The sequence below is a fragment of the Lepus europaeus genome, chromosome 3, assembly GCF_033115175.1.
Source record: "Lepus europaeus isolate LE1 chromosome 3, mLepTim1.pri, whole genome shotgun sequence".
Taxonomy (NCBI): domain Eukaryota; kingdom Metazoa; phylum Chordata; class Mammalia; order Lagomorpha; family Leporidae; genus Lepus; species Lepus europaeus.
This window is the reverse complement of record NC_084829.1, coordinates 144,953,835-144,980,030: the sequence shown is the minus strand read 5'-3', so window position 1 is coordinate 144,980,030 and position 26,196 is coordinate 144,953,835. Positions and strand designations below refer to the sequence as shown.

Sequence of the window (26,196 nt, the reverse complement as noted above, 5' to 3'; positions counted from 1 at the left end):
TGACTTTTCTGGACAGAGTTTAAAAATACGCGGCAGGATCCCGCCCTGCGGCAGAGAGGCTGGGCCAGGCCCGCGGGCTGCGAGGGTTCTTCCCTATGGGAAGCCGCGCGGTGTGGTTTGCGTTTCTCTCAGTCAGAAGTCGGAAATTTAATACCCAAGGCTTGATGTGCTCGGTAAGATTTACTTTAAAAAAAAAAATTTTTTTTAAATTAGAAAAACACGAAACTACCAGGAGTGGGGTTCGAACCCACGCGGACACGTGTCCATTGGATCTTAAGTCCAACGCCTTAACCACTCGGCCATCCTGGTGCAGGCGAGCAACCAGCCCTTCGCTCTTCCTACAAGCCGTCGCCGCCGCCCTCCTCGCAGCCTCCGCCCGAACGCCGAGGAGCCGCCGCCGCCGCCGCCGTCCCCGCCCGCCCGGCCCGGCCCCGGGGCGGCCTCCGCTTCGCGCCACCGCGGCTCGCTGAGGCCCCCGGCCCGCCGCGGCTGCGAGAGCGACTGCACTCGGCCCCGCGCGCTCCCGGCTGAGGCGGCGGCGACGCGCGGCAGGCGGTTGGCTCCGGCTTTCGGTTTGGCGGGCGCGGGCGCCACACACGCTCGGGAGCTCGTGGGTTCCCGGGCGCCGGCTGTGGAGGCTGCGGGCCGGGCCGCGGGACCCCGGCTGCCAGGGGCGGCGTTTCGTGACGGGGTGTCGCCCGGGGAGGAGGCCCTGCCGAGGGCTGTGCGTGCGGCCGCCTCGCCGGGCGCCGCGGATTTGGCTCGGCCGTTCTGGGTTCCCGCGACCCCGGCCCGCACCAGGCCGCCTCCGTCCCCGGGCCTCTCGTGCTGTCACCAGGGGTGCACCCCTCTCCCCGCAGCACGGGCGCTCCCCGCGCCACCTCCGGGGACGCCGACCCCACCACATTCCGGGGAGCCCGCAGCCCTGCGCCCCGGTTCACACAGCGCCGGCGGCTGCCAGCTTCGGCGGAGAGCTTTACCAGCCCGGGGGCCGCACGTGCTAACGTCCCTGCGTCACCCCTCGCCGATGACTGTGCATCCAGAGACCCGTGGCCCGGCCACCTGGAACTTCTGGGACCCCGGGAAGCCCGCCTGTTGCTCGGCATCTCCAGTCGGGTCCAGAGAGCGCCTCCCCGTGGCGAGTGGTGGAATTGCCTCCTCCTCCCAGCCCGGCCAGCCGCCAGGGGCAATGCTCGGGTGGGTCCCAGCCTCGGTAGGACCCTGTCTTGGCAGGTGCAACCCGACGCTGCCCTGCAGCACACAGACAGAAACACAGACGCGGGGAGAGAAGAACGGGAACGTGCACACGGTGGGGGTGCGGAGCAGCCCCATGGAGTCGCCACCCGCGCTCTTCCTTTGATTGCATCAAGTTGTCAGAGTCCTCAGACTTCACAAAATTGGCTTTCGAGGCACTGACATGATAATAAGAACCACGTGTTGAGTACTCGCTACCTGACAAGCACTGATCGCACAACTCAGCGCTTTCAGTAGGTCGTCTCGTCTTTGGTAAACAACCCTGCATGGTAGGTCTTTCTAGCCTTATTTTGTAGTTTAGGCAACAGAGGCCCAGTTACAGATGCACCCGAAGATGAGATGAGGACCCCAAGGTGTGCTGCCTGCTCTGCAAAGAGCCCTACAGGGCTCTACACCGAATCCCGCGGTCCAAGCCTCCCCAGTCTTCTGGAACTCCGCATTACACTCTGTGGATGATATTTTTATTTGTTTAACCCCAGACCTACCTCCCAACAAACCCTTAGTACCTGAGGGTTCTGAATAACGTAGCCCCATCCTGAGGCACCCTGTAGAAGTGCAGTAAGTTTCTCTGGCCACTGTTTAAGGATGGGCGTAGATTACAAGCTTGTCTAATCAGAGTTCCAGGTGATTCTGAACCACTGGGAGAGCCAAGAAATCAGTCTGCTGTGTGTTTCCAAACAGGACCACAGCAGGTATCTCCTATGGCACGTGCTCTTGCTCCAGTGTGACTCTGACTCCCCTCCCGTTAATAGGGTGGTGATGGTGATGGTGTGTGTTCTGTGTCCATGCCACACGGAGGCTGTGATCACGCAGCACCATACGTGGCCTTGTTGTTTTGGGACACCTATTCCTGGAACCTAGCTGCCATGTCGTGGGGAAGCCCAAGTAGCCGCAGGTGGTTTGCCCAGCTGACAGCTCTCTCTGCAGTCAGTACCAGTTGCTGTAAGTGCAAGTGAAGCAGTCTTGAGATGCTTTTAGCCTCAAGCTGTCAAGTGACGCTTGCCTGTAACTGAGTCCTTCTTGCTAATACGCAGATGTCATGGAGCAGAGATGGGTTGTTCCTGCCATACCCCTTCCTGCTTCCTCTCTTCTGCTTAATGGAATCTGTTGTTGAGACTTTTTTAAAAAAATATTTATTTATTTATTTGAGAGGTAGAATTACAGACAGAGAGAAAGGTCTTCCATCCACTTGTTCATGCCCTAAATGGCCATAACAGCCAGAGCTGGGCCAATCTGAGGCCAGGAGCCAGGATCTTCTTCTGGGTCTCCTACGTAGATGCAGGGGCCCAAGCACTTGGGCCATCTTCCACTGCTTTCCCAGGTGATAGCAGAGAGCTCAACTGGAAGAGGAGCAGCCAGGATACCAATCAGTGCCCACATGGGATCCAGGTGCTGTTGGCAGAGGGTTAACCCACTGTGCCACGGTGCCAGCTGTTGCTGAGACTTTTAACTATATTTGTAATTTGATTATTCAGTTCTTCATTTCTTTTTCTAGATTTTTTGCTTAATTTTTCATTCATATTATGCATTGCTTTTCTGATTCCATCTGTCTGTGTGTATTCTCTTGTATCTCTTTGAGCATCTTTATAATCATTCTTCTGAAACCTTTATTGGGCATGTTGTTAACTTCTTTCTTTTGGGATCTGTTGCCAGCAAGTTATTGTGTTTCTTCCAAGGTACATGATACTTTGTTTTATCTTTTTGTTTTAATAGCAGATGCTATCTGATTTTTAAAAATATTTATTTATTTATTTGAAAGGCAGAGTTACAGAAAGGTAGAGGCAGAGAGAGAGGTCTTCCATCTGCTGGTTCAATCCCCAAATGGCCTCAATGGCCAAAGATGGGCTGATCCAAAACCAGGAGCCAGGAGCTTCTTTTGGGTCTCCATTGTGGGTGCAGGGGCCCAAGAACTTGGACCATCTTCTACTGCTCTCCCAGGCTAGAGCAGAGAGCTGGATCAGAAGTGGAGCAGTCAGGACTGAACTGGCACCCATATGGGATGCCGGCACTGCAGCTGGTGGCTTTTCCCACTACACCACAGCACTGGCACCATACCTTGTTTTTTCATATTACTTATTAACCCTACATTAAAATTTGCACATCTGGTAGATCAGCTGTTGCTCTGATGTAGGGTAGCTTTTGCTGTAATAGACTTTATTTCTTAGAGATTGGTTTGGTAGGCAGTATCGGCTTTAGTTCCTCTTGGGCCCAGTTGTGTGAGCTCTCGGTTGTTTCTTCAGCTGTAACCAGGCCTGTAGTGGCAGAATCAGGGAAATGCACTGTCTGGGGGTCATGCAGGACTGTGTTGTGCTCACGGCAGTGAGGGGAACAGCGCCCACTGTGGGAGCACTTTGATAATGGAAGTGGTAGTGACTGCATTGGGTGGACTGTTTCTTCTAGCACCACTGGGACATGCTGTCCTGTCAAGTGCTCATCCTGGACTGGACCCCCCAGTGGCAGTGGAGTGCTCACAGCACCCCCTCTCAGTTCCAAAAACCAGGTAGACACAGGAGCAGTTGGTTCGGACTGCAGCCAGCTGCCTGTTGCTTTGGTTCTTCTCTGTGTAGGAGGAAGTGAAAGGAAGGCATCTCTGTTTGGCCATCTCTAGCTCATCACTCTCACCAATGACTGACCTGGGGGGTGAGGGTGGGAGGTGCCAGACTGAAGTGTATTCCAGCTCTGGCTAGTGAGAGATAAGGGGAATTTGGCTGGGGTCCTGCTGAAGACTTCCTTTCTGGATTAAAAACCAGGGCCTTGGGAGGCGAAAGCCTTGTGCTATTTTTTCCGTTTTTCTTCCTGCCTTGAAAGGGATCTTGGGAAAATGTGGTACTTGGAGCTGTGTTGGCCACCCTGTTGGATAATGTCTAGGGATAATGAGCTAACACCCACAGATGCAAAAGAGTAATGCAGGAAGAAATATTTGCCCCTTCAAGAACTTACTGAGGCACAGCCAATTAGAAACCACCTGTCAGGTCTTGTCGTCTGAAATAACTAACACGTCTTTCAGTGTAAGCCAGGGGTTCTCAAAGGGTGAGAACCGGTGAGGGCCAGCGCTGTGGTGCAGTGGGTTAAAGCCCCAGCCTGCAGCGCCAGCATACCATATGGGTGCCAGTTTAAGTCCCAGCTGTTCCTCTTCTGATCCAGATCTCTGCTATGGCCTGGGAAAGCAGTAGGAGGTGTCTCAAATCCTTGGGTCCCTGCACCTGCATGGGAGACCTGAAGGAAGCTCCTGGCTCCTGGCTTCAGATCAGCTCAGCTCTGGCTGTTGTCGTAATTTGGGGAGTGAACCAGTGGAATGGATGACCTCTCTCTCTGGCTCTACCTTTCTCTGTAACTCTTTCAAATAAATAAAATAAATCTTTAAAAAACAAAAGGAAAAAAGAATTAAAAAATCACACTGGAATGGGGAGGACCTTTGGTTTGGTGGTTCAGATACTGTTTGGGACATGCCTATCTCATATCAGGATACCTGGGTTCAAATCCCAGTCCCCAGTTCTGCTCTTTCCTTCCTTATTTCTTTTCTTTCTTAAAAGATTTATTTATTTGAAAGACAGAGTTACAGAGAGAGAGAGAGAGAGAGAGAGAGAGACAGACAGACAGAGATCTTCCATCCTCTGGTTCACTCCCCAAATGGCTGCAACAGCCAGAGCTGGGCAAGTCCCAAGCCAGGAGCCAGGAGCTCCTTCTGGGTCTCCTATGTGAGTGCAGAGGCCCAGGGACTTGGGCCATCTTCTCTGCTTTTCAGGTGCATTAACAGGGAGCTACAGTGCTGGCCCTGCCAGTTCCACTCATGATTCCAGCTTCCTGTGAATGCACACCCTGGGAGGCAGCAGGTGATGGATCAAATAGATGGGTCTCTGTCACCCCCATGGGCTACCTGGATTGAGTACCTGGATCCTAGCTTCACTCTGGCCCCAGCCCCAGCTGTTGCAAGCATTTGGGGAGGGTACCAGCAAATGGGAAATATCTCTCTATTCCCCCACCCCAATCTGCCTCTCAATAGAAAAGAATAGAAGTCAAGTAGATAGATAGCAGGATATAGAAATCTGGACCTCTGTTGACTAGATCCTTAGATATAGATGACTGAGCTGTTCAGGTAAATGCTAAGATATCACCTGGTGCAGGCTGGAACCACAGGTGGAGAGCAGTTCCAGAATGATGCCCATGTGTTCCCGCATCCCGTGGTATGCTTGAGAAGGACCCAGCCGGATGCATTAGGAGATGACCCCTATTATTCAAAAACAACCTCTTTCAAAGGTGAGAATGGGAGAAGTCTTGCAAGCAGAGAAAAATGAGTCTATCTTGGGTGCCAGTCACTTGGGGATGTTAGGAGATGACCCCTATTATTCAAAAACAACCTCTTTCAAAGGTGAGAATGGGAGCAGTCTTGCAAGCAGAGAAAAATGAGTCTATCTTGGGTGCCAGTCACTCGGGGATGTTGCCTACCAAGCTGATAACATGTGGGAACCTTGGTGACACTGGAACTGTGTGCTGGCTCCTGGTCAGTCAATCCAAAGAGAGCTCCTGGGGTCATCCGTGGTCAGTCTTCTCTCCATGAAGTTTGGGAAATTATTACCACAAGGTAGCAAAGCCGTGGGATGGATGAGATCACCTTAATAGTGAGAAAGGAGCGCAGAATCACAGGCCATCTCATATGTCCTTGTGTGGGCTAACTCATTCCACCCAATAATATATGAGATAACTGTGTTTTTATGCCGCTAACCACTGGGGAGCAGTAAGTTTCCCTCCCTCTTTTCTGAGTTGCCTTAACCACATCGGATGATTTATTGCTGCATAGTGTGCACACGTAGCTAAGGAGAGGGCAAATGGGCCTTTGGCACATTATAACTCCCTTCTCTGTCAAATAAATCAGAGGAGTTGCTAATATAAACTTGATTTCATGAGTGTTTCCTTTTGTTTGCTTGTTTTTTTACCTGAAGTTTAAGGAGGAACTTAATAGCTCAATTGCTACATAGTATACCTTTAATTCCGTGACTTTTCATTTGAGTTCTAAACCTCAGCACTATATGTATATTTTAAGATTTTGTGATAATTTTTAAATGGGAAAAATATATATGTATATATATTTTAAAATCTTTCTTCTGAATAAAAGAAGCACATCAAGCAAAGAAACAGTGAACTCAATGGAATTAGCAGCATGGTCTTGCCCACTTTCATCTATTAAAGAGCAATGCATTAGGACAATGGAGCAAGCAATGACATTTGTATTTTATCAGACTGTGAGAACAGGCAGGCCTTTCAATTTTTTTTTTTTTCTAAAAAAAGTGAAAGATGGGGCCGGCGCTGTGACACAGCAGGTTAATGCCCTGGCCTGAAATGCTGGCATCCCATATGGGCTCTGGTTCTAATCCTGGATGCTCCTCTTTCAATCCAGCTCTCTGCTATGGCCTGGGAAAGCAGTAGAAGATGGCCCAAGTCCTTGAGACCCTGCACCCATGTGGGAGACCTGGGGGAAGCTCCTGGCTCTTGGCTTTGGATCAGCGCAGCTCTGGCCATTGCTGCCATCCAGGGAGTGAACCAGCAGATGGAAAACCTCTCTCTCTCTCTGTCTCTACCTCTCTCTCTTACTCTGTCTTTCAAATAAATAAAATAAATCTTTTTTAAAAAAGTGAAAGAAAAATAAATGAATATGTAAATGAATATAAAGGCTTTGTGTCATCGGAAATCTATTATCAATTCCTTTTGGTTTTGGGAGAAATTTCTAAAATTTTTATCCCACTTACCACAGTGTAGTTAAACCCAGACAAAATTATACCCAGACCATGATAATGCATACTTTTACCAAGTTATAGGGCACACACACAGGGAAAAAGAGAATGTACCAACTGCTGGTTGTAACCATTGTTCCTGTGGCCCTGGTCAGCCAAGGAAGCCCTTTCCTTACCATTTCTGTTTGTTGTGCACAGATGAAAATGAAGGGGATTAGTTCACAGAAGATTCTACTTTTGGTGTTTTCAGCTCTCTAAGTTTTGGCCCACTTCTACTATGTCCCCTGTTCCTATGCTGCCACCCCCCAGCACCCAGGGTTCTCTTGCTTTCTGACCCACCTTCCAACTAGGGGCAGGCCATCCCTCTGTCTTCCTTCCTTTTTTAAATTTCATAACCAAATTTTTCACACCACTGAATTTTTCCTTCCAAAAATATTTAAGTCTTCTTTCATCAAGAAGGAAAGGACTTCCCTTCTCATTCCCATGAGACCCAGTGCATACCTGTTCTTTTTTTTTTTTAATTTCCTGTATTTCCTGTACTATTTTTCTTTCCTATTTAAATTTAAAACTTTTTTCAATTTATTTTCATTTTATTTGAAAGAGAGACACAGAGAAAGAATGAGGTAGAGATACAGGCAGAGGGACACCTCCTATCAGTTGGTTCACTCCTCAAAATGTCCGAAATAGTCAGGTCTGGGCCAGGCTGAAGCCAGGAGCCTGGAGTTCATTCCAGGTTCCCTACGTGAGCAAAAGGGATCTCAGAACTTGAACCATAACCTGCTGCCTCCCAGGATGTTCATTAGCAGGAATTTGGGTCGGAAGTAGAACAGCTGGAATTTGAACCAGGCATTCTGATGTAGTATGCCCGTGTCACATGTGACAACTTAAGCCCTGTGCCAAATGCCACCCCCTCCCCACTTTTATTTGACAGACAGGGAGACAGAGAGCAAGCGAGTGCACTCCCATTCGCTGGTTTCCTCCACAAATGCCGCTGTAGCTGGCAAGGCTAGGGCTGAAGCCACTAGGTGTCCCATGTGTGTGGCAGGAATTTAACTATGAGTCCCAGGGTCTCCACTAGCAGGAAGCAGGAGTCAGGAACCAGAGTAGGGCATCAAACCTTGGAGCTCTGATGTGAAATGCAGATGTATTAAGTAGTAGCCCAAATGCCTGCTCCTTTTTGGGCTATTTTTAATGCAGTGCTGAAAGTTATTTTTTTTAAAGATTTTGTTTTATTTATTTGAGAGGTAGAGTTACAGTCAGAGACAGGGAGAGACAGAGAGAAATGTCTTCCACGTGCTGGTTCACTCTCCAAATGGCCACAACAGCCAGAATTGGGCTGATCCAAAGCCAGGAGCCAAGGGGCCAGGAGCTTCTTCCAGGTCTCCCATGCAGGCCCAAAGACTAGGACCATCTTCTACTGCTTTCCCAGGTCATAGCAGAGAGCTGGACCGGAAGAAGAAAAGCCAGGACATGAATTGGCGCCCATATGGGATGCCGGAGCCTCAGGCGGAGGCTTCGCCTACTGCACCACAGTGCTGGCCCTGCAGCGCTAAAACTCTTATCAGTGAGAAGAGATGCAACTTCCTAATAAGGCTGTAGCTTCCTTCTAGAAATGAGAGCTTTCTGCAAAGTCACTTCAGACACTGATAGTGCTGGTGCAGGACTTTAAACAACGAGCTGCAGCATTACAAGACACGCAATTTTATCCATCACCTGGACAGCTTACCTCCTGCTGGTGAGGAATGTTCTTTTTTTTTTGTTTTAAAGATTTATTTATTTTACTTGAAAGGTAGAGTTATAGAGAGGGAGAGGCAGATGGATAGAGAGAGAGAGAGAGAGAGAGAGAGAGAGAGAGAGGTTGAGAGATCTTCCATCCACTGGTTCACTCCCCAAATGGCCATGGTGGTTGGAGCTGGGCCAGTCTGAAGCCAAGAGCCAGGATCCTCTTCCAGGTCCCCAACGTTGGTTCAGGGACTCAAACACTTGGGCGATCTTCCACTGCTCTCCCAGGCACATTAGCAAGGAGCTGGATCGGAAGCAGCGGGGACTTGAACAGGTGCCTATATGGGATGCTGGAGCTGAAGGTGACAGCCTAACCCACTATGCCACAATCCTGCCCACCCACCCCCCCCCCGCTTTGATTAAAGATTTATTTGTGGTCATGTTCTGACTTCTCACCACTAGATAACATTTCTTGTTTGACAGGTTTCTTCCATAAACCAGATTATAAAGAGGAGATGAAGATTATGAAGAGAACCCATATTACTTCATCTATAGCCTTATAAGGGTGCACTAGACCAGGGGAAACCACAGGGCAAGGCAAAAGCAGGAGCTCATCAGACCTCCCCACCTGCAGGAGAAATTCCTGTCTGCACAAGGAGGTGAAGGAATGTTTTTTTCTCTAGCGGTGACATTCCTTGTGGATGCCCTCTACCTCCTGGAGAGCCTTTCACGATTTGGTACAAACGCTACTCTGGAGAGAGCTGCAGCACCAGCTACAGGCAGCTGAGAGGCACGTTGGGCCCAGGCAGCAACAGATCTGCCTGGAAGAGCTTCAGCAAAGAGAGAAGCTGGGGACTTGCCACCCAGCTGAGCTCACAGCTCAAAGCAAGGGCGGTTGAGAGTTCCCCATTCTTACTGTAGGGAAGGCATGGCCTTGCAGTAATTGCTCTGCACTGTACACAGATGGTTCAACAGTTTTGTATTGAGTAAGCCTTAAGGATTCCTAAGCAGCTGTTTGTGTGGGGAGAGGAACATAAGGGTATCCCCCAAGATACTTAGAGACATACTCTGGTATATCTCAGGCCCTTCTCATACACAGCCACTTCAGCGACTCAAGACAGTTTTAGGGCTGAAGTTCAAAGCCACCACCTTGAAAAACAACCTTTCATGACTAGGAGCAGGGAGCTAGCTTTTCATAAAGTACCCCCACTAAATACCATGCTAGCAGGTAGCATACAGAGCCAAAACCCAAGTCTACAGTATGTCCAAAGATGTTTTTAAAATGTTGTCATATAGGGGCTGGCTCCATGGCTCACTGGGTTAATCCTCCGCCTGTGGCACCAGCGTTCCATTTGGGCACCGGGTTCTAGTCCCAGATGCTACTCTTCAAGTCCAGCTCTCTGCTGTGGCCCGGGGAGGCAGTGGAGGCATGGGAGACCAGGAGGAGGCACCTGGCTCCTGGCTTTGGATTGGCATAGTTCCGGCTGTGGCAGCCATTTGGGGAGTGATCCAACGTAAAAGGAAGACCTTTCTCTCTGTCTCTCTCTCACTGTCTGTAACTCTACCTGTCAAATAAATAAATAAAATCTTTAAAAAAAAAAGTTGTCATATAGTTGGAAGGCTAAAAGGAGGGGGGATCAAGTCCAGCCAAAACTTAGTTTTTATTTTTTAAAGGAATTTTTTTGATACTGAGAAAAGTTTTTTTTTTATTAAACTTTTATTTAATGAATATAAATTTCCAAAGTACAGCTTATGGATTACAATGGCTTCTCCCCTCCCATAACTTCCCTCCCACCCACAACCCTCCCCTTTCCCACTCCCTCTCCCCTTCCATTCACATCAAGATTCATTTTCAATTCTCTTTATATACAGAAGATCACTTTAGTATATATTAAGATTTCAACAGTTTGCCCCCATATAGCAACACAAAGTGAAAAAATACTGTTGGAGTACTAGTTATAGCATTAAATAACAGTGTACAGCACATTAAAGACAGAGATCCTACATAATATTTTTTAAAAAATTAATTAATTTTCTATGCCATTTCCAATTTAACACCAGGTTTTTTTTTCATTTGCAATTATCTTTATATACAGAAGATCGATTCTGTATATAATTAGTAAAGATTTCATCAGTTTGCACCCACACAGAAACACAAAGTGTAAAAATACTGTTTCAGTACTAGTTATAGCATCACTGCACATTGGACAACACATTAAGGACAGATCCCACATGAGGAGTAAGTACACAGTGACTCCTGTTGCTGAATTAACAATTTGACACTCTTGTTTATGGCGTCAGTAATCTCCCTAGGCTCTAGTCATGAGAGAAAAGGTTTTTTATCCTACTCTGATTTATAGAAAAGATGTCATTCACAAACTAGTAGCATTACTTGAGCTATACCTCACAGTTTCAGATCTTATTTTTTTTTTTTTAATTTATCCCCCATCCCAAAGAAACCTTTTATTTAAGGAATACAGACTTCATGCACTTCCTAAGTACAACTTTAGGAATATAGTTATTCTTCCCACCATAGCTGCCCTCCCACCCATACCATACAGTCACCTCTCCTCCTCCCTCTCACATTCCCAGTCCCATTCTCCACTAAGATCCATTTTTTATTAACTTGATACACAGAAGACCAACTCTATACTAAGTGAAGGTTCAACAATTTACACAGAAAAAAAAAAAAAAACAACCTGTTCCTCAGCAGTCGAGACAAGGGCTGTTCAAAGTCATTGCATCTTGAAGTTAATTTTTTTTAAATATTTTTATTTTACTCATTTGAGAGGTAGAGTTACAGACAGGGAAAGAAAGAGAGAGAGAGAAGTCTTCTATTCGCTGGTTCACTCCCCAAATGGCTGCAACGGATGGAGCCGTGCCGATCTGAAGCCAGGAGCCAGGAGCTTCTTCTGGATCTCCCATGTGGGTGCAGGGGCCCAAGGACTTGGGCCATCTTCTACTGCTTTCCCAGGCCATAGAAGAGAGCTGGATTGGAAGAGGAGCAGCCGGGACTAGAACCGGAGCCTATATGGTATGCTGGTGCTGCAGGTGGAGGATTAACCTGCTACGCCACAGCTCTGGCCCCTAAAACTTAGCTTTATAACTTTGTGTCCAACCTGATTCTACACCTTAACTAAGATAGTTCATGTTTCTTCCAGGTTCCACCCCACGGCATCCAATCCTGGCCTCTGTTTGCTTCCAGCAGTGCCGGCTTCCCTCCATGTAAACTCAGACCTTTGTTCTTTCTCTGCTCACTTTGCCTCTTCAGATGGTCCTGCTCCTAGAGGACCGGCATCCCCTCCAGTCTCATGCCCCTCCCCTCACCAAGTCCCTCTCCTGCTCTCAGGCCCCACCCCCTCCCTGAGCCTCCTGCCCCTGCATGGATCCTCCATGGGAGGCGAGACCAGATGCTGTGCTTTAGGCTGTACAACATGCAGCTTCATAAAGGTATTAGAGTCACAACAGAAACAGTCCTGAGATTTTTGCATTTAGAAAACAAATATCTGAACACATATTATGCAAAATATACTATGCAAATTGGTTGGATTGAAAAACAATCTTGATGCTATTTGTGGGGTGGGGGTTTGGAGCAGGTGCCTGGGCTTGGATCCTGGCTCCATTTCTGATTTCAGATTCCTGCTGGTGTGCACAGGGGTGGGGGGGGTAGTGATGATAAGTCATTGGATACCTGCTGCTTGTCCTGGGGCAAGGAGTGAGGGGTCTGGGTGGGGACCCAGACTGGGTTCCTGGCTCCTGGCTTTGGAGTGGCCCAGACCCAGCTTGTGTAGGCATTTAGGAAGTAAACCAGCAGATGGAAGATCTGTCTTTCTCTTTACCTGATTCTCTTTCAAATAAGTGAACATAAGTAAAAATTTAAAAATAAATGATTAAAAGGTATCATCCTTAAAAAAAATAAAATACTATTTGTCCCCAAACATCAAAAAGCCATTCTAGAGAGAGGTGTTTGGTGCAGTGCTGCTTGGAACACCCACATCCCATGTTGGAGTGCCTGAGTAGAGTTCTGGCTCTGTTCCCAATTCCAGTTGCCTGCTAATGTGCACCATGGGAGGTAGCAGGTGGTGGCTCAGTTAAGTCCATGTGAGAGACACGGATTGAATTCTTGGCCTGCAGTTTTGGCCTGGCTTGGTGCCAACTATTATGGGCATTTGGCATTGGAACCAGCAGATGGGAGAGCTGTCTAGGTTGTTTTTTTTTTTTTTGTCTCTTTGCATTTCAAATAAATAAAATTAACAAATAAATTTTTAAAAAAATTAGCCCAGTGTATAAGGACAATATGCCCATTCTTTAAAACATGTATCAGTACTAAAGACATTCTGTATTCTATAACGATGTCACATTCTTCATCCTATTCATTTTCCATTTCCAATAGCCCCTTTTTATTAATTGCAATAATTTTCTTTTTTTTTTTGAAGGATTTATTTATTTATTTGAGTTATACAGAGAGAGAAGGAAAGGAACAGAAAGAGAGAGGGGGAGGGGTCTTCCATCTGCTGGTTCGCTCCCCAGTTGGCCACAATGGCTGGAGCTGCACCGATCGATCTGAAGCCAGGAGCCAGGAGCTTCTTCTGGGACTCCCACATGGGTGCAGGGGCCCAAGGACTTGGGCCATCTTCTACTGTTTTCCCAGGCCATAGCAGAGAGCTGGATCAGAGACTCAAAATGGAGCCCCTATGGAATGCCGGCACTGCAGGCGGCAGCTTTACCTGCTATGCCACGGCACCGGCCCCAATAACTTTCTTTTTTTAAAAAAATTATTGTATTTATTTGAAATACAGAGTTACAGAGAGAAGTAGAGTCAGAGATGTCTTCCATTCCTCTGGTTCACTCCCCAAAGGACTGCCAACAGTCAGAGCTGAGCTGATCCAAAGCCAGGAGCCAGGAGCTTCTTCTAGGTCTCCCACATGGGTGAAGGGGCCCAAGGAGTTGGACCATCTTCTACTGTTTTCCCAGGCCATAGCAGAGAGCTGGATTTGAAGAGGAGCAGCCAGGACTTGAAGCAGTGCCCATATGGGATGTCGGCACTGCAGGCTGGGGCTTTAACCCGTTGTGCCACAGTGCCGGCCCTGCGATAACTTTGTTTCTTTCTTTTAAAGATTTATTTTATTTATTTGAAAGACAGAGTTACAGAGAAAGGGAGAGAGGGAGAGACAGAGAGAGAAGTCTTCCATCCTCTGGTTCACTCCCCAAAGGACCGCCAACGCCGGAGCTGCACTGATCCGAAGTCAGGAGCTACTTTTGGTTCCCTACGTGGGTGCAGGGGCCCAAGGACTTGGGCCATCTTCTACTGCTATCCCAGGCCATAGCAGAGAGCTGGATCGGAAGAGGAACAGCAGGGACTCAAACCGGCGCCCATATGAGATGCCGGAGCTTCAGGCCAGGGCGTTAACCCACTGGGCCACAGCGCCAGTCCCTGCAATAACTTTCAATTCTGCTTTTACTCTGATTACAACTGGATATTTTAAACTATCATCTTGATTACAAATAGATGAAGTGGATGCTGCAGTTGGAGACACTTTGCATACTTTAAAGAAAAAAACAGAAATACATCTGCTGGTAGAAAATACAAAGCTAGTATTTATGCATAAAAACAAAGATTATAGTTACCCTATTTTATTATTTTTTCAGCTATACACAATCTTTAGTCATTTCCTATCAAGGAACTTTATATGCTAGAGTCACAAAATATTTCCCTGGCATGTAACTATAAAACATTAGGCCTGCTTTTACATGAATGTGAGGGCATTGAAATGAAAAAAAGACCTCTTTCCAAATTGTTGTTTTGAAAGACCATAAAATCATTTCTATGTTATTAAAGCTCAGATAGTTTTGAATGATCAGTTTTTAAAAAATTCTAATTTGGGGCCGGCACTGTGGCGTGGTGGGTAAAGCAACCGCCTGCAGTACCAGCATCTCATGGGTATCAGTTGGTATCCTGGCTGCTCCACATCCAACCCAGCTCTCTACTGTGACCTGGGAAAGAAGATGGCCCAAGTCCTTGGGCCCCTGCACCCATGTAGGGAACCAAAAGAAGCTCCTGGCTCCTGGCTTCAGATCAGCACAGCTCCGGCCGTTGCGGCCATCTGGGGAGTGAACCGGCGGATGGAAGACCTCTCTGCCTTCACCTCTACCTCCGCCTCTGTATAACTCTACCTTTCAAATAAACAAACAAGCAAATAAATAAATAAATAAGTACATCTTTTTTTTAAAAAGGATTTATTTATTTATCTGAAAGAGTTACACAGGGAGAGAAGGAGATGCAGAGAAAAAGAGAGAGAGAATGAGGTCCTCCATCCTCTGATTCACTCCCCAATCGGCTGCAACTGCTGGAGCTGTGCCAATCCAAAACCAGGAGCCAGGAGCTTCTTAAAGGTCTCCCACGTGGGTGCAGGGGCCCAAGGACTTGAGTCATCTTCCACTGCTTTCCCAGACCATAGCAGAGAGCTGGATCGGAAGTGGAGCAGCCGGGTCTTGAACCAGTGCCCACATGGGATGCCGGCACCATAGGCGGCGGATATACCCGCTACGCCACAGTGCCGGCCCCAATAAATACATCTTTAAAAATATTCTAATTCATATTATTCCAGACACCGCTGCATCCTTGGTGAGTACCTTTCCTATTCACAACGTTCTTGAAGCTGTCACCAGCTATAATTTGTGGCTTGGCTGTGGCTGCAAGGTTTGGCGTTTGGTGTTGGAAGGAGTCCTTGCTTTTGTTAAAAGAGCTTTAAGAGACGTCCATCTTAGTCCCTGGAGGATCTATTGTAACTGGTTCTTTCATTTCATACATGAGCTTAATTTTCCTTGGTTAATGCAATTTCGGTAAGAGTTGAAGGTTAGATCTGGTCCACGTGTAGATAAGAAAACTCGAGAGAAGTCTTCCCTGCACTTGCTGCTCCTCAGGTGCTCTCGGTTTGAAGTTCAAAGCAGGTATGTGGGGTTATCATTATCTAAGCCAGAACACACCAAACGGCATTAGTGTTTTACATTCTCAGACTTACCCAGAGTCACCTGTCGGAGTCTGCCACGTGTGCATCAGATGACTGGGGTAACACCAGCACCACACATCTTGGTGGCCCCAGAGCTCCATTTCCAAAGGGAAAAGCCACATTTCACATTTCAAAGGGAGGACCACTGTGCATGGCAGTCGGAGCCAGGAAGACTTTGGGCACTAGGGCAGGGTGTGGGATATGCAAACTGAGTCCTCCCCTTTAACTCGCTGATCTGGCCTTAACAACTTCCCAGAACTCCTTCTGGGACTTTCTGACTCACAGCCTGGGCATAAGTAGAGGAAAGCATTTGCCAAATTGGGCAGAACAAACAATGACTTTTTGCTGGAACATCTCATTTCTTCTTTAGGACATGTTTGAACACACAAAGGCACAGAAATACCTTCATGAATGCAGTTTTGTCACTGTAAAAAAAAAAAAACTTTAATGTCCAGAGAAGATAGAATCTTGGTGTCTTTGTTCTATTTTATTAAACTATTAACTGAAGAATGAGTCTTTACTTTTTTCTTCAAACTTAATAACTATTCATTTACTCAGGTCACTAACACTCTCTCAAAGAGAGAACATGGCAGTTAACTTTTACACACCAGACCAGAAGTCTTCAAAATGCTCACAGACAATATATGCTATGAAAATACTATGTATAGATTTCAAAAAAAAATATACCAAAACAAACATCTTCTAATACCATTTTAAAAAATTTAAATTCCATCTTTTCAAAAACTTTTTGCAGTAGTCTCACATTTAGCTATTTATTTGTCACAACAAATCTATAAGTACTATTTTCCCTACTGTATAAATGAAGAAACTGAGGCACAGAGGGTTTTTTTTTTTTTTCTCATTCCGCTAGAGTATGGTAGTCAGGATTCAAAGCCAGGGAGCAGACTTCAGAATCTATTCACTTAATTACTAGGCTACCACCAGATGGAAAAGGAGCAGTAGGAAGAAAGTCTTGGTTTCCCTAGGCAACCACTCATTCTCTTAGTACAGTAAATTTACTGAATTCTCTAATGTAAAATTTGGGGCATTAAAAAAATACACAGAGAGGGCCAGCGCTGTGGCATAGTGGGCTAAGCCTCTGCCTGTGGCACTGGCATCCCATATAGGTATCAGTTTGTGTCCTGGCTGCTCCTCTTCCGATCCAGCTCTTTGCTGTGGCCTGGGAAAGCAGTAGAAGATGGACCAAGTTCTTGGGCCCCTGCACCCATGTGGGAGACCCAGAGGTCCTGGCTCCTGGCCTTGGATCAGTGCTGCTCTGGCCATTGTGGCTATTTTGGGAGTGAACAAGCAGATGGAAGTCCTTTCTGCTTCTCTCTGTCTGTAACTCTGCCTCTCAAATAAATAAAATCTTAAAAAAAAAAAAATACACACATGGGGCCGACGCTGTGGCATAGTGGGTAAAGCCACTGCCTGCAAGTGCCAGCATTCCATATGGGCTCTGGTTGGAGTCCCGGGTGCTCCACTTCCGATCCAGCTCTCTGCTATGGCCTGGGATAGCAGTAGAAGATGGCCCAAGTCCTTGGGACCCTGCACCCACGTGGGAGACCCGGATCCTTGCTCCTGGCTTAAGATTGGTGCAGCTCTGGCCATTGCAGCCATCTGGGGAGTGAACCAGCGGATAGAAGACCTCTCTCTCTCTCTCTCTCTCTCTCTCTCTCTCTGCCTCTCCTTCTCTCTCTATGTAACTTTGACTTTCAAATAAATAAATAAATCTTTTAAAAAAATACACACAGGGTAGGCATTACAGTACCGTGGGTTAAGTCACTGCTTGGGATGCCTGTATTCTGAATCAGTAGTCCTCTCTACTCCACTTCTGATCCAGCTTCCTGCTAATGAATCCTGGAAGATAGCAGTTAGTGGCTCAAGTGTCTGGGCCCCTGCCATCCAAGTGGGAGACCTAGATAAAGTACTGGGCTCCTGGATTCTGCCTGGTCCCTCATGGGCTGTTTCTGGCATTTGGGGAGTGAATCAGCAGCTTGAAGAGCTCTCTCTCTCTCTCTCTTTTCCTCCCTCTCTCTCCCTCTCTGTCACTATGCCTTTCAAATAAGTTATTACTCAGTCTGAAAATTCATTTACTTTAAGAGTAAATGAGTTTCTTTACTAAGCAAAGAACATGCCTTACGGTTTTTAACAAGTCAGAATTATCAATTATTCTTTCTTGTGCACATTCAGCTGGCTCTCTGTTTATAATACCACTTTTCTTTACAAAAAAAAAAAAAAAAACACATGGTAATGCAGCTGTGTGAAGACTTTTTCCCTCTACCTTAGGGAAAGAAATTAAGTCAAAGGTTAAACGTATTCCTGGAGTCAGCAGAGAAAGAAATCAGGAGGAATCCGAGAAGGGCCAGGTGAGATTGTATTTCCACAATTCTCATATTTAACCATGACATTAAAATTAGGTACAGGGCTAGATTTTCCTGGTCATAAGCAGGTCAGGCAGTGAGCTCCAAAGAGTTCACATATTCTTAAAATTCCACCTCCTGAAGGGCCTGAGAAATATGACTGCTAACCAAATTCACTCACATATTTAGAAAGAGTTAAGAGCTGACTTTGAAGAGGAGCAGGAGACAACATAAAAGCACGTTAGAGCATTATAAAGTGATACCAAATCTCTAAAGTGTGATGATTTTGCTAAACTATTGTCACTCAGGAGAGAAAGCAAAACACCCTCATGTGAATTCTTTGCATTTTTCCTGCCCCTCCACCCCCATACTCAGCTCCATCCAGGTGTTGCAGTCTCAGTAGTTAGTGGGAAAAACATTTAATGAAAAACTTGTGAAAGTAAACTAAGATTTAAATGCTCCAGACACAAATATATAATAGGGACATTTGTAAAGTCATGTTTTTAAGCTTACTTGAAAAACAGGATTCTTTTAAAGTATCCCATTTTAATGCATGAAAGGAATGGTCCATGGTAAAACAAAAGTAGTATTTCCAAGAGCACTTTTATTATCTCTAGTTCTGTATGTGATTTCAGCTTTCAAGACTTATCTTTACCACCAAAACTGATGCAGAGTTGTTCAAAATAAAGTTTTGACCCTGTTTGGACTACGAAGATGCAGATCAGAGTGAATAAACTCAAAACAAGCAAACCAACACCAATAGCCAGGAAAAAAGTGTTTTTCTTGATATATATGTTATATTTACAAAATTGAATCATTCTCATTATGTACACACTTTAGTGAATATCAGTATTTTGCATTTACAAATAAGTGCATATGCAATCAAGTAAAAAGATAAACTTTAAATAATTCGTATCTGTGAAAAATACATAAAATGTGATAGAAACAAACTTCAATTTGAGAGCTTGTTTCATACTCAGTGCTTTAAATATCTGGAAAAGTAATTCCAAAATACATTCTGGTGGAGACTTTAAAAGTGAAAGAGATAAGGAAATAGTAGGCGTGAGCAGAAAGGTCTACATGTACACAGAAATCAACGGACGAGAAAAGAAGGACATAGCTTCTTTCCAAGATCGATTTCACTCAAAGCAGAACAATATCCAAAAACGGTTGCACAGGCATATGGAAAGTTTTGGAAATGAGTGCATTCCACCTGGGAACACTAAAGTGACATCAGGAGGAGGGCCTTGGACACAGACCTCCAGTCACAGCCCAGGTCAGATCCCTCAGATCCGTGTTCGGCTTTAATTAAGAGGATAAGGGTGCTGTGCGCACAACTTCAGTAGGATCAGCCCCCACTGAGCAACCGTCTAACGGGATCAGCCGTCTCTCCAGGCACCAGCTGGGTTGCAGCCCTTGATCCTCGCGTCTGCGGGGCGTGGGGAACCTCTCGCCCGCCCGGCGCAGAAGGCGCCGCTTCCCTTTGGTCCCTGCAGGGCGCGGGCGGTGGCACAGGGCGCCCGCTAGTTGAGGCAGGGGCAGCAGAAGCAGCAGATGGTCCGGCAGGGGTTCTTCTTCTTGTACTGCACGGCCTTGCGCACCTGCGCCTTGGCCTGCCCGGTGTAGTCGACGGTCTTCTGCACGTTGAACTCGATGACGTTCAGCGTGTCCGCCTGCTGCTCCACCAGCACCGCCATCTGCAGGAAGAGCTCGTGCACGTCGCGGATGCGGCTCTCCAGCCGCAGCAGCTCGCGGTGGCGGCTCTCGATCTCGTTGAGGGCCGCACGCGCGCCCTTCACGTCGGCCAGCAGGTTCTCTGAGAACACGTCCCACTTGCCTTGCTCGAACATGTCCTCGATCTGGTCGCCCGAGACCTCCTTGCCCATGATCTCCAGCTGGCGCTGGATGCGGATCTTGCAGTTGTCGCGCTGCTTCATCTCGGCCTGGTTGTACTCGTGCATGGCCTGCTGGAAGGCGCGCGCCAGGGCGCTGTACTGCGCGCTGGAGATGCGCGCCACGGCCGAGTGCGCGCCGTGCTGGGCCTCGGCCGCCTCGCTCAGCTCCTTCAAGGCGCGCAGCTTGCGGTGGATGCCCTCGCCGCGGGCCTTGATGGCCTTGGCAATGGAGTTGGTGTCCCGCTTGATGCTGCTGAGGCGCCGCATGGACGTGAGGAAGCGGGCGTTCTGCTTGCCCAGCCGCCGCACGTCGGCCATCAGCAGCTGGTTCTCCTCCTGAATGTCCTGGATATCTTGGTACAAGGACTCTAGGATGTGGTCTGTCTCGAACACGATGTCCGGGCGGGGCCCGTCAAGGTCATCCTCGCCGTCTGGGAACTGCTGGTCATACTGCTTGGACAGCTCCAGAAGTTCGGCTAGCCGGTCCTTCATTTTGCCTGCAGGTACAGATACGGAGGTTAAATTCCTGTTGCCAGAGTCAGATACTCGCATTCGCGGGAACTGAAGCTTAAAATAAAGAAATGATCAGCTCAGCACTCTCAGTTCTTCACTTCCGGGCATAGGCAGTAAGTGCACTAAAGGAGCTAGACGAGCTATACATTCTGTTCACAGGTGAAACAAATTTTATATATCTGAAAAGCATGGGTATAACCGGTATTGTGGTATAACCGGTTAAGCTGCTACCTGCGACGCAGGCATCTCATATGGACGAGGGTTCAAGTCCTGGCTGCTCCACTTTCGATCCAGCTCCTTGCTAATGGCCTGGGAAAGCTGTGGAAGATGACCCAAGTACTTGGGCACCTGCACCCATGTGGGGACCCCCGTATGAAGCTTCTGGCTTCAACCTGTCCCAGGGAAGTGAACCAGCAGATGGAAGCTCTATCTCATCTTCTCTTTCTCTGTAACTCCACCTTTCAAATAAATAAAGTAAATCTTTGAATGGCATGAAAAGTTGCATTTTTTATCCCATTCTCACTTGCAGCTCACTATCACAGGCGAGCAGAACTCAATCAGCAATTTAAACTTTTAGGTTGTGTTGGGAAACAATGTTTCCTTGCTTTGCATTTTCTGAACATGGCAAATCAGAACAAGCACACACACACAAAAGGAGAAATCAAAAAAGGCTTGCAAAATAAGGATTTTGAGTACAGACAGTTTACAGGGCTTTGGGGGCTAACAAGCGGCTGTTGCATGGTTTGCAACTGTTTCATTCCTTTTCCTGTTCACAGTAACTTTAAAAATAGCTCCCATGCTTTATGCCTGGATCATAGTTTCAGTGTTCCTCAAAAGCCCATATATTGAAGACCAGTTGGTCTCCAAAAGTCTTGTGTTAATGCTTAATGTATTAAGAGTGGAGATTTGATCCAATTATGGTGTTCAGGAGGTGGCCCACTGGAAGGTCCTTAGGTCACTGGGTGTGTGTCCTGGGGAGGAAGTTCTCCAGGCAAGGTTGGTGATAAAAGCCCAGTCACTTTCTCGCTCTCTCTTTCTCTCTCCCTCCCTCCGGTCCCACTGGGTGATCCTTTCTGCACACATACTTCACCATGGCTGGCCTCCATTCTCATCAGACTCCAGGCTTGTAACAGGGCTGGTGTTCTTTCAAAACCCTGAGCTGGGGCCAGTGCCGTGGCTCACTTGGTTAATCTCCACCTGTGGCGCTGGCATCCCATATGGGCACCGCGTTCTAGTCCTGATTGTGCCTCTTCCAGTCCAGCTCTCAGCTGTAGCCTGGGAAGGCAGTGGAGGATGGCCCAAGTGCTTGGGCCCTGCACCCGCATGGGAGACCAGGAGGAAGCACCTGGCTCCTGGCTTCGGATCGGTGCAGCACCGGCCGCAGTGGCCATTTGGGGGGTGAACCAAAGGAAGGAAGACCTTTCTCTCTGTCTCTCTCTAACTCTGTCAAATAAATTAAAAAAAAAAAAAAAAAGTGAGCTGAAGTAAACCTTCCTACGTCATAAGTAGCTTCTCTCAGGTATTTGAGTTGTGGTAATGAAAAGCTAGGATACCATATAAATTATGTTTTTAATTTCTTCCTCTTAAAAATATTGCAGAAGAAAAACATGCTTAAAGTAAAATATCAAAATTAACAAAGAAATCTAAGAAATACAAAATTTGGTCACTGAGATTTCCTTACTTGTCTGAATATCATTTACCCTAATGCTACGCACCATTAACAAAACTGCTTTTAAAAAAACAGCCATCTTTGGTCAGGCGTTGGGACTCAGTGAGTTAAGTCATCACTTTGGATAAGCATCCCATATTGGAGCACCTGTTCAAGTCCCAACTGCTCCACTTTCGATCCAGCTTCCTGCTAATGTGCCTGGGAAAGCAGCAGAAGATGGTCCAAGTTCTTGGGTCTCCTGGTTCCAGGTTCCTGGTTTCACCCTGGCCTGGTTGTGGCCTTTAGGGAGTGAACCAGCAGATGGAAGATATCACTCTCTTTTCTCTGTCTCTCCCTCTGTCTGTGTCACTCTGCCTTTCAAACAAATCAGATCTTTAAAAAAATAGCAGTTTTTCCATTAAAAGTGGAAATTTTCAATTATTCACAGCCTAATAGCAATAAAATAACATACTCTTGTTTATCCCTGCTGTGATACAGTATTTGCCCACTTTTAATACTCATAGCTCTGTGAAACAAATGTGGCCGTACAAGCAGAATTTCCATGTTTCTCTAAGTGCGGTTTGGCCCTTTTCGTGCTTAGCAAGGGAAAATAATGTTCTGTATGTATATATTTTTTTCCAGTGACATGAAAAACTTTCATTTTTAGTAGCATGTATTTGCCAAACTAAAGGAACATTTTGCCCTTAAACATGAAACTTTATAGCTAGAAATGTTCTCTTTCTGTTATATAATTTGCCGAAAATGGGGAGAAAGTGGTGGCACTTAATGGCTACATAATTAATCAGGATCTGATCTCAAATTAAAAGCTTCTTTCAAGTTGAAGTAATTAAATTTATCTAGCACCACTAATGGAATACTGACAAGTTGGATTTAGCAATAAATGGAAGATGGTGAAATATTAACCATGGCCTCACACCCACTATGATCATCACTTACATAAATTAAGCAGAAGTTTTATTCTATGATGGTGATTTTTAATATAACAAATAATCCTGCTTAAAATGCAATTTCTGCTATCTGGTGAATAAAATTAATACCAGACCTTCTCAATGACAGGGATGGTAACTCTCCTAGCAGGATGAGTGAGAGCCAGAAAAAAACCTCAACCTAGACCTTAACTATGCCTTCCACTGGCCTGAATTTCTTAATATTCAAACATTTTCTTACTTTGAACACAAGTCAAAGGCAAGTCACAAATTGGGGAAGAAATTGCAACACCTGGCAGATAATTGCTTAAGATACTTTATATATATATATATATATATATATATATATATATATATTCTTTTTTTTTTTTTTTTAGTGGGAGGTAAAATAGCAAGGTTTATTAGGAAGGAACATCTGTAAGGACGGATGGGCACCTCTCCAGACAGAGCCTGAGAGACTGGGGGGGGAGGGGAGGAAGGAGGGAGGTTACAGGTTACATGTTGAGTGGAGAGATTACACCTGACCAGGCCAGGCGGGCGGCTCAGCAAAGATGCAGAGAGCTGAGCGCACAGTCCAGTTGAGGCTGGGGGTTTTTAAGGAGATGGGTCTTGCTTCCCCACCTCTTCTCCTCTTGGAACAAAGGGCTTTTTGGATGTAAATAGAAAAACTTCTCTTGAAGGTCTGAAACAAAGGACTTTATGGATGCAAATGTTATCAGTCAAGGAAGGGAGCAGGGTGTTTGAGATGCAGATACTAGGCTGTACCTGGAAAATGTTTTAAGAAGTTATCTGCATACCAGAATTTTTTTTAGAATTCCAAGAATCTTAACCCATTAAAAATTACTGTTTACAAAAATCATGTTAACTAGGTGGGAAAAAAAATCTAAGCAGTTTAATTTGTATCTCCTTGTTTAATGGTAATGTCTTTATGACTACACTTTTAAACATTGGCCAGATAGTTTAGTGGGGCTATTCTGGAATCTGACTCTACTTACCGGAGACCTTGGTTGACCTCCTTAATCTCCTTGTGCTGATATCAACTCTGACAATGGCAGTACCTACTTCATAGAGTTCACATAAAGACTAGAGGGTCTGGGGCCAGTGCTGTGGTGCAATGGGTTAAAGCCCCAGCCTGCAGCGCTGCCATCCCATATGGGTGCCGGTTTGAGTCCCGGCTGCTCCACTTCCAATCCAACTCTCTGCTTTGGCCTGGGAAAACAGAAGATGGCCCAAATCCTTGAGACCCTGCACCTGTGTGGGAGACCTAGAAGAAACTCCTGGCTCCTGGCTTTGGATCAGCTCAGCTCTGGCCGTTGTGGTCATATATATATATATATATAGAATATATGTTATATATATATAAAAGAATATATATTAAAAAATATATATTATATATAAAAAGAATATATATTATATATATAAAAAGAATATATATATTATATATAAAGAATATATATATATTCTTTTTTTAAACTACCCCCAAAATATCATTCATCTGAACAATGAATAGGCAATTCATAATAAGAGGAAATTAAATATCAGAGAGTATAAGAGTAGTTGTATGCCTTGTACATTCTGGATACCATTTATGAGAGACCCTCTAGTTTTTTTTTTTTTAAGAATTATTTTATTTATTTGAAAGACAGAGTTACAGAGAGAGGTAGAGCCAGAAAGAGAGAGAGAGAGGTCTTCCATTCTGCTGGTTCACTCCCTAAATGACCACAACGGCCAGAGCTGAGCTGATCCAAAGCCAGGAGCCAGGAGTTTCTTCTAGGTCTCCCACACAGGTGCAGGGTCTCAAGGATTTGGGCCATCTTCTACTGTTTTCCCAGGCCAAAGCAGAGAGTTGGATTGGAAGTGGAGCAGCCGGGACTCAAACCGGCACCCATATGGGATGGCAGCGCTGCAGGCTGGGGCTTTAACCCATTGCACCACAGCACTGGCCCCAGACCCTCTAGTCTTTATGTGAACTCTATGAAGTAGGCACTGCCATTGTCAGAGTTGATATCAGCACAAGGAGATTAAGGAGGTCAACCAAGGTCTCCGGTAAGTAGAGTCAGATTCCAGAATAGCCCCACTAAACTATCTGGCCAATGTTTAAAAGTGTAGTCATAAAGACATTACCATTAAACAAGGAGATACAAATTAAACTGCTTAGATTTTTTTTCCCACCTAGTTAACATGATTTTTGTAAACAGTAATTTTTAATGGGTTAAGATTCTTGGAATTCTAAAAAAAATTCTGGTATGCAGATAACTTCTTAAAACATTTTCATTATATTAGAAAGACATAGACAGAAATAGGCGTGCACATACACACACACAAACACACACACAGTGAGAGAGAGAGAGAGAGAGAGAGAGAGAGATTCCATCTGCAGGTATTTTCCTCAAATGCCCACAACAGCCAGGGCAGGCAGGTGGAAGCCATGAGCCTGGAATGCAATCCAGGTCTCCCATGAGGGTGGCATGAACCCAAGTACCTGAGCCATCATGGCTGCCTCCAAGGGTCTGCATTAGCAGGGAACTGGAATCAGAAGCAGAGCCAGGATTTGAACCCAAGTACTATGATATGAGACGTGGGCATCTTAACAGTTGCACCAAATGCCCAGCCCTGGTAAGAAGATAAATTGATAGACCTTCTCTGGAGTGCAATTTTGCAATAGGGGTATAAAACAAAAACTTTTTAATTGTACATTTGCTTTGACTTATGTACATTTATCCTAAGGACCTATATAATGTGTGTAAAGCTTATAGATGTAAATATGTTCATCATCACAATGTTTCTGAAGAAGTTCAGAAATGATCCAAATGCAGAGCAATGAATTACAGGCTGCTACATAAATTAGAGTTTACAAAACTAAATAGTATGACAAGTATAAATACTCTCTCAGGTAGAAAAAGTAGAGAACAGAATCTGCATCATTTCCACTCATGTATTTTGAAATAAGATTTGAATAATACACACCAAAATGTTAATAACTGTTTTCTTTGAGTTGTAGAACTATAAATTGATTTTATTTACTTCTTTGGGCTTCTCTGTATATTCCACTTGATCTTAGCCAAAAGACCGAGAGTGATTCTCTCTGTATATTCCAAAGTTTTTGTAATATTCA

The 26,196-nt window shown here is 45.8% G+C and overlaps 1 protein-coding gene and 1 non-coding gene across 9 annotated transcripts in view; both read right to left on the bottom strand.

The window, feature by feature from the left end:
- Positions 1-226: 226 nt before the first annotated feature.
- Positions 227-309, bottom strand: TRNAL-UAA (transfer RNA leucine (anticodon UAA)). The gene has a single exon. It is a non-coding gene; the product is annotated as a tRNA-Leu (tRNA).
- A 14,655-nt stretch (positions 310-14,964) lies between these two features.
- STX11 (syntaxin 11) overlaps positions 14,965-26,196 on the bottom strand; it is a 58,420-nt gene continuing 47,188 nt past the window's right edge. For all 8 annotated transcript variants that reach the window (XM_062186869.1, XM_062186870.1, XM_062186874.1 and 5 more), the window contains one exon: positions 14,965-20,470. In XM_062186869.1, the coding sequence (XP_062042853.1) occupies positions 19,602-20,465 (864 nt within the window). In that variant the 5' untranslated portion in view covers positions 20,466-20,470 and the 3' untranslated portion in view covers positions 14,965-19,601. The remainder of the gene's footprint in view (positions 20,471-26,196) is intronic.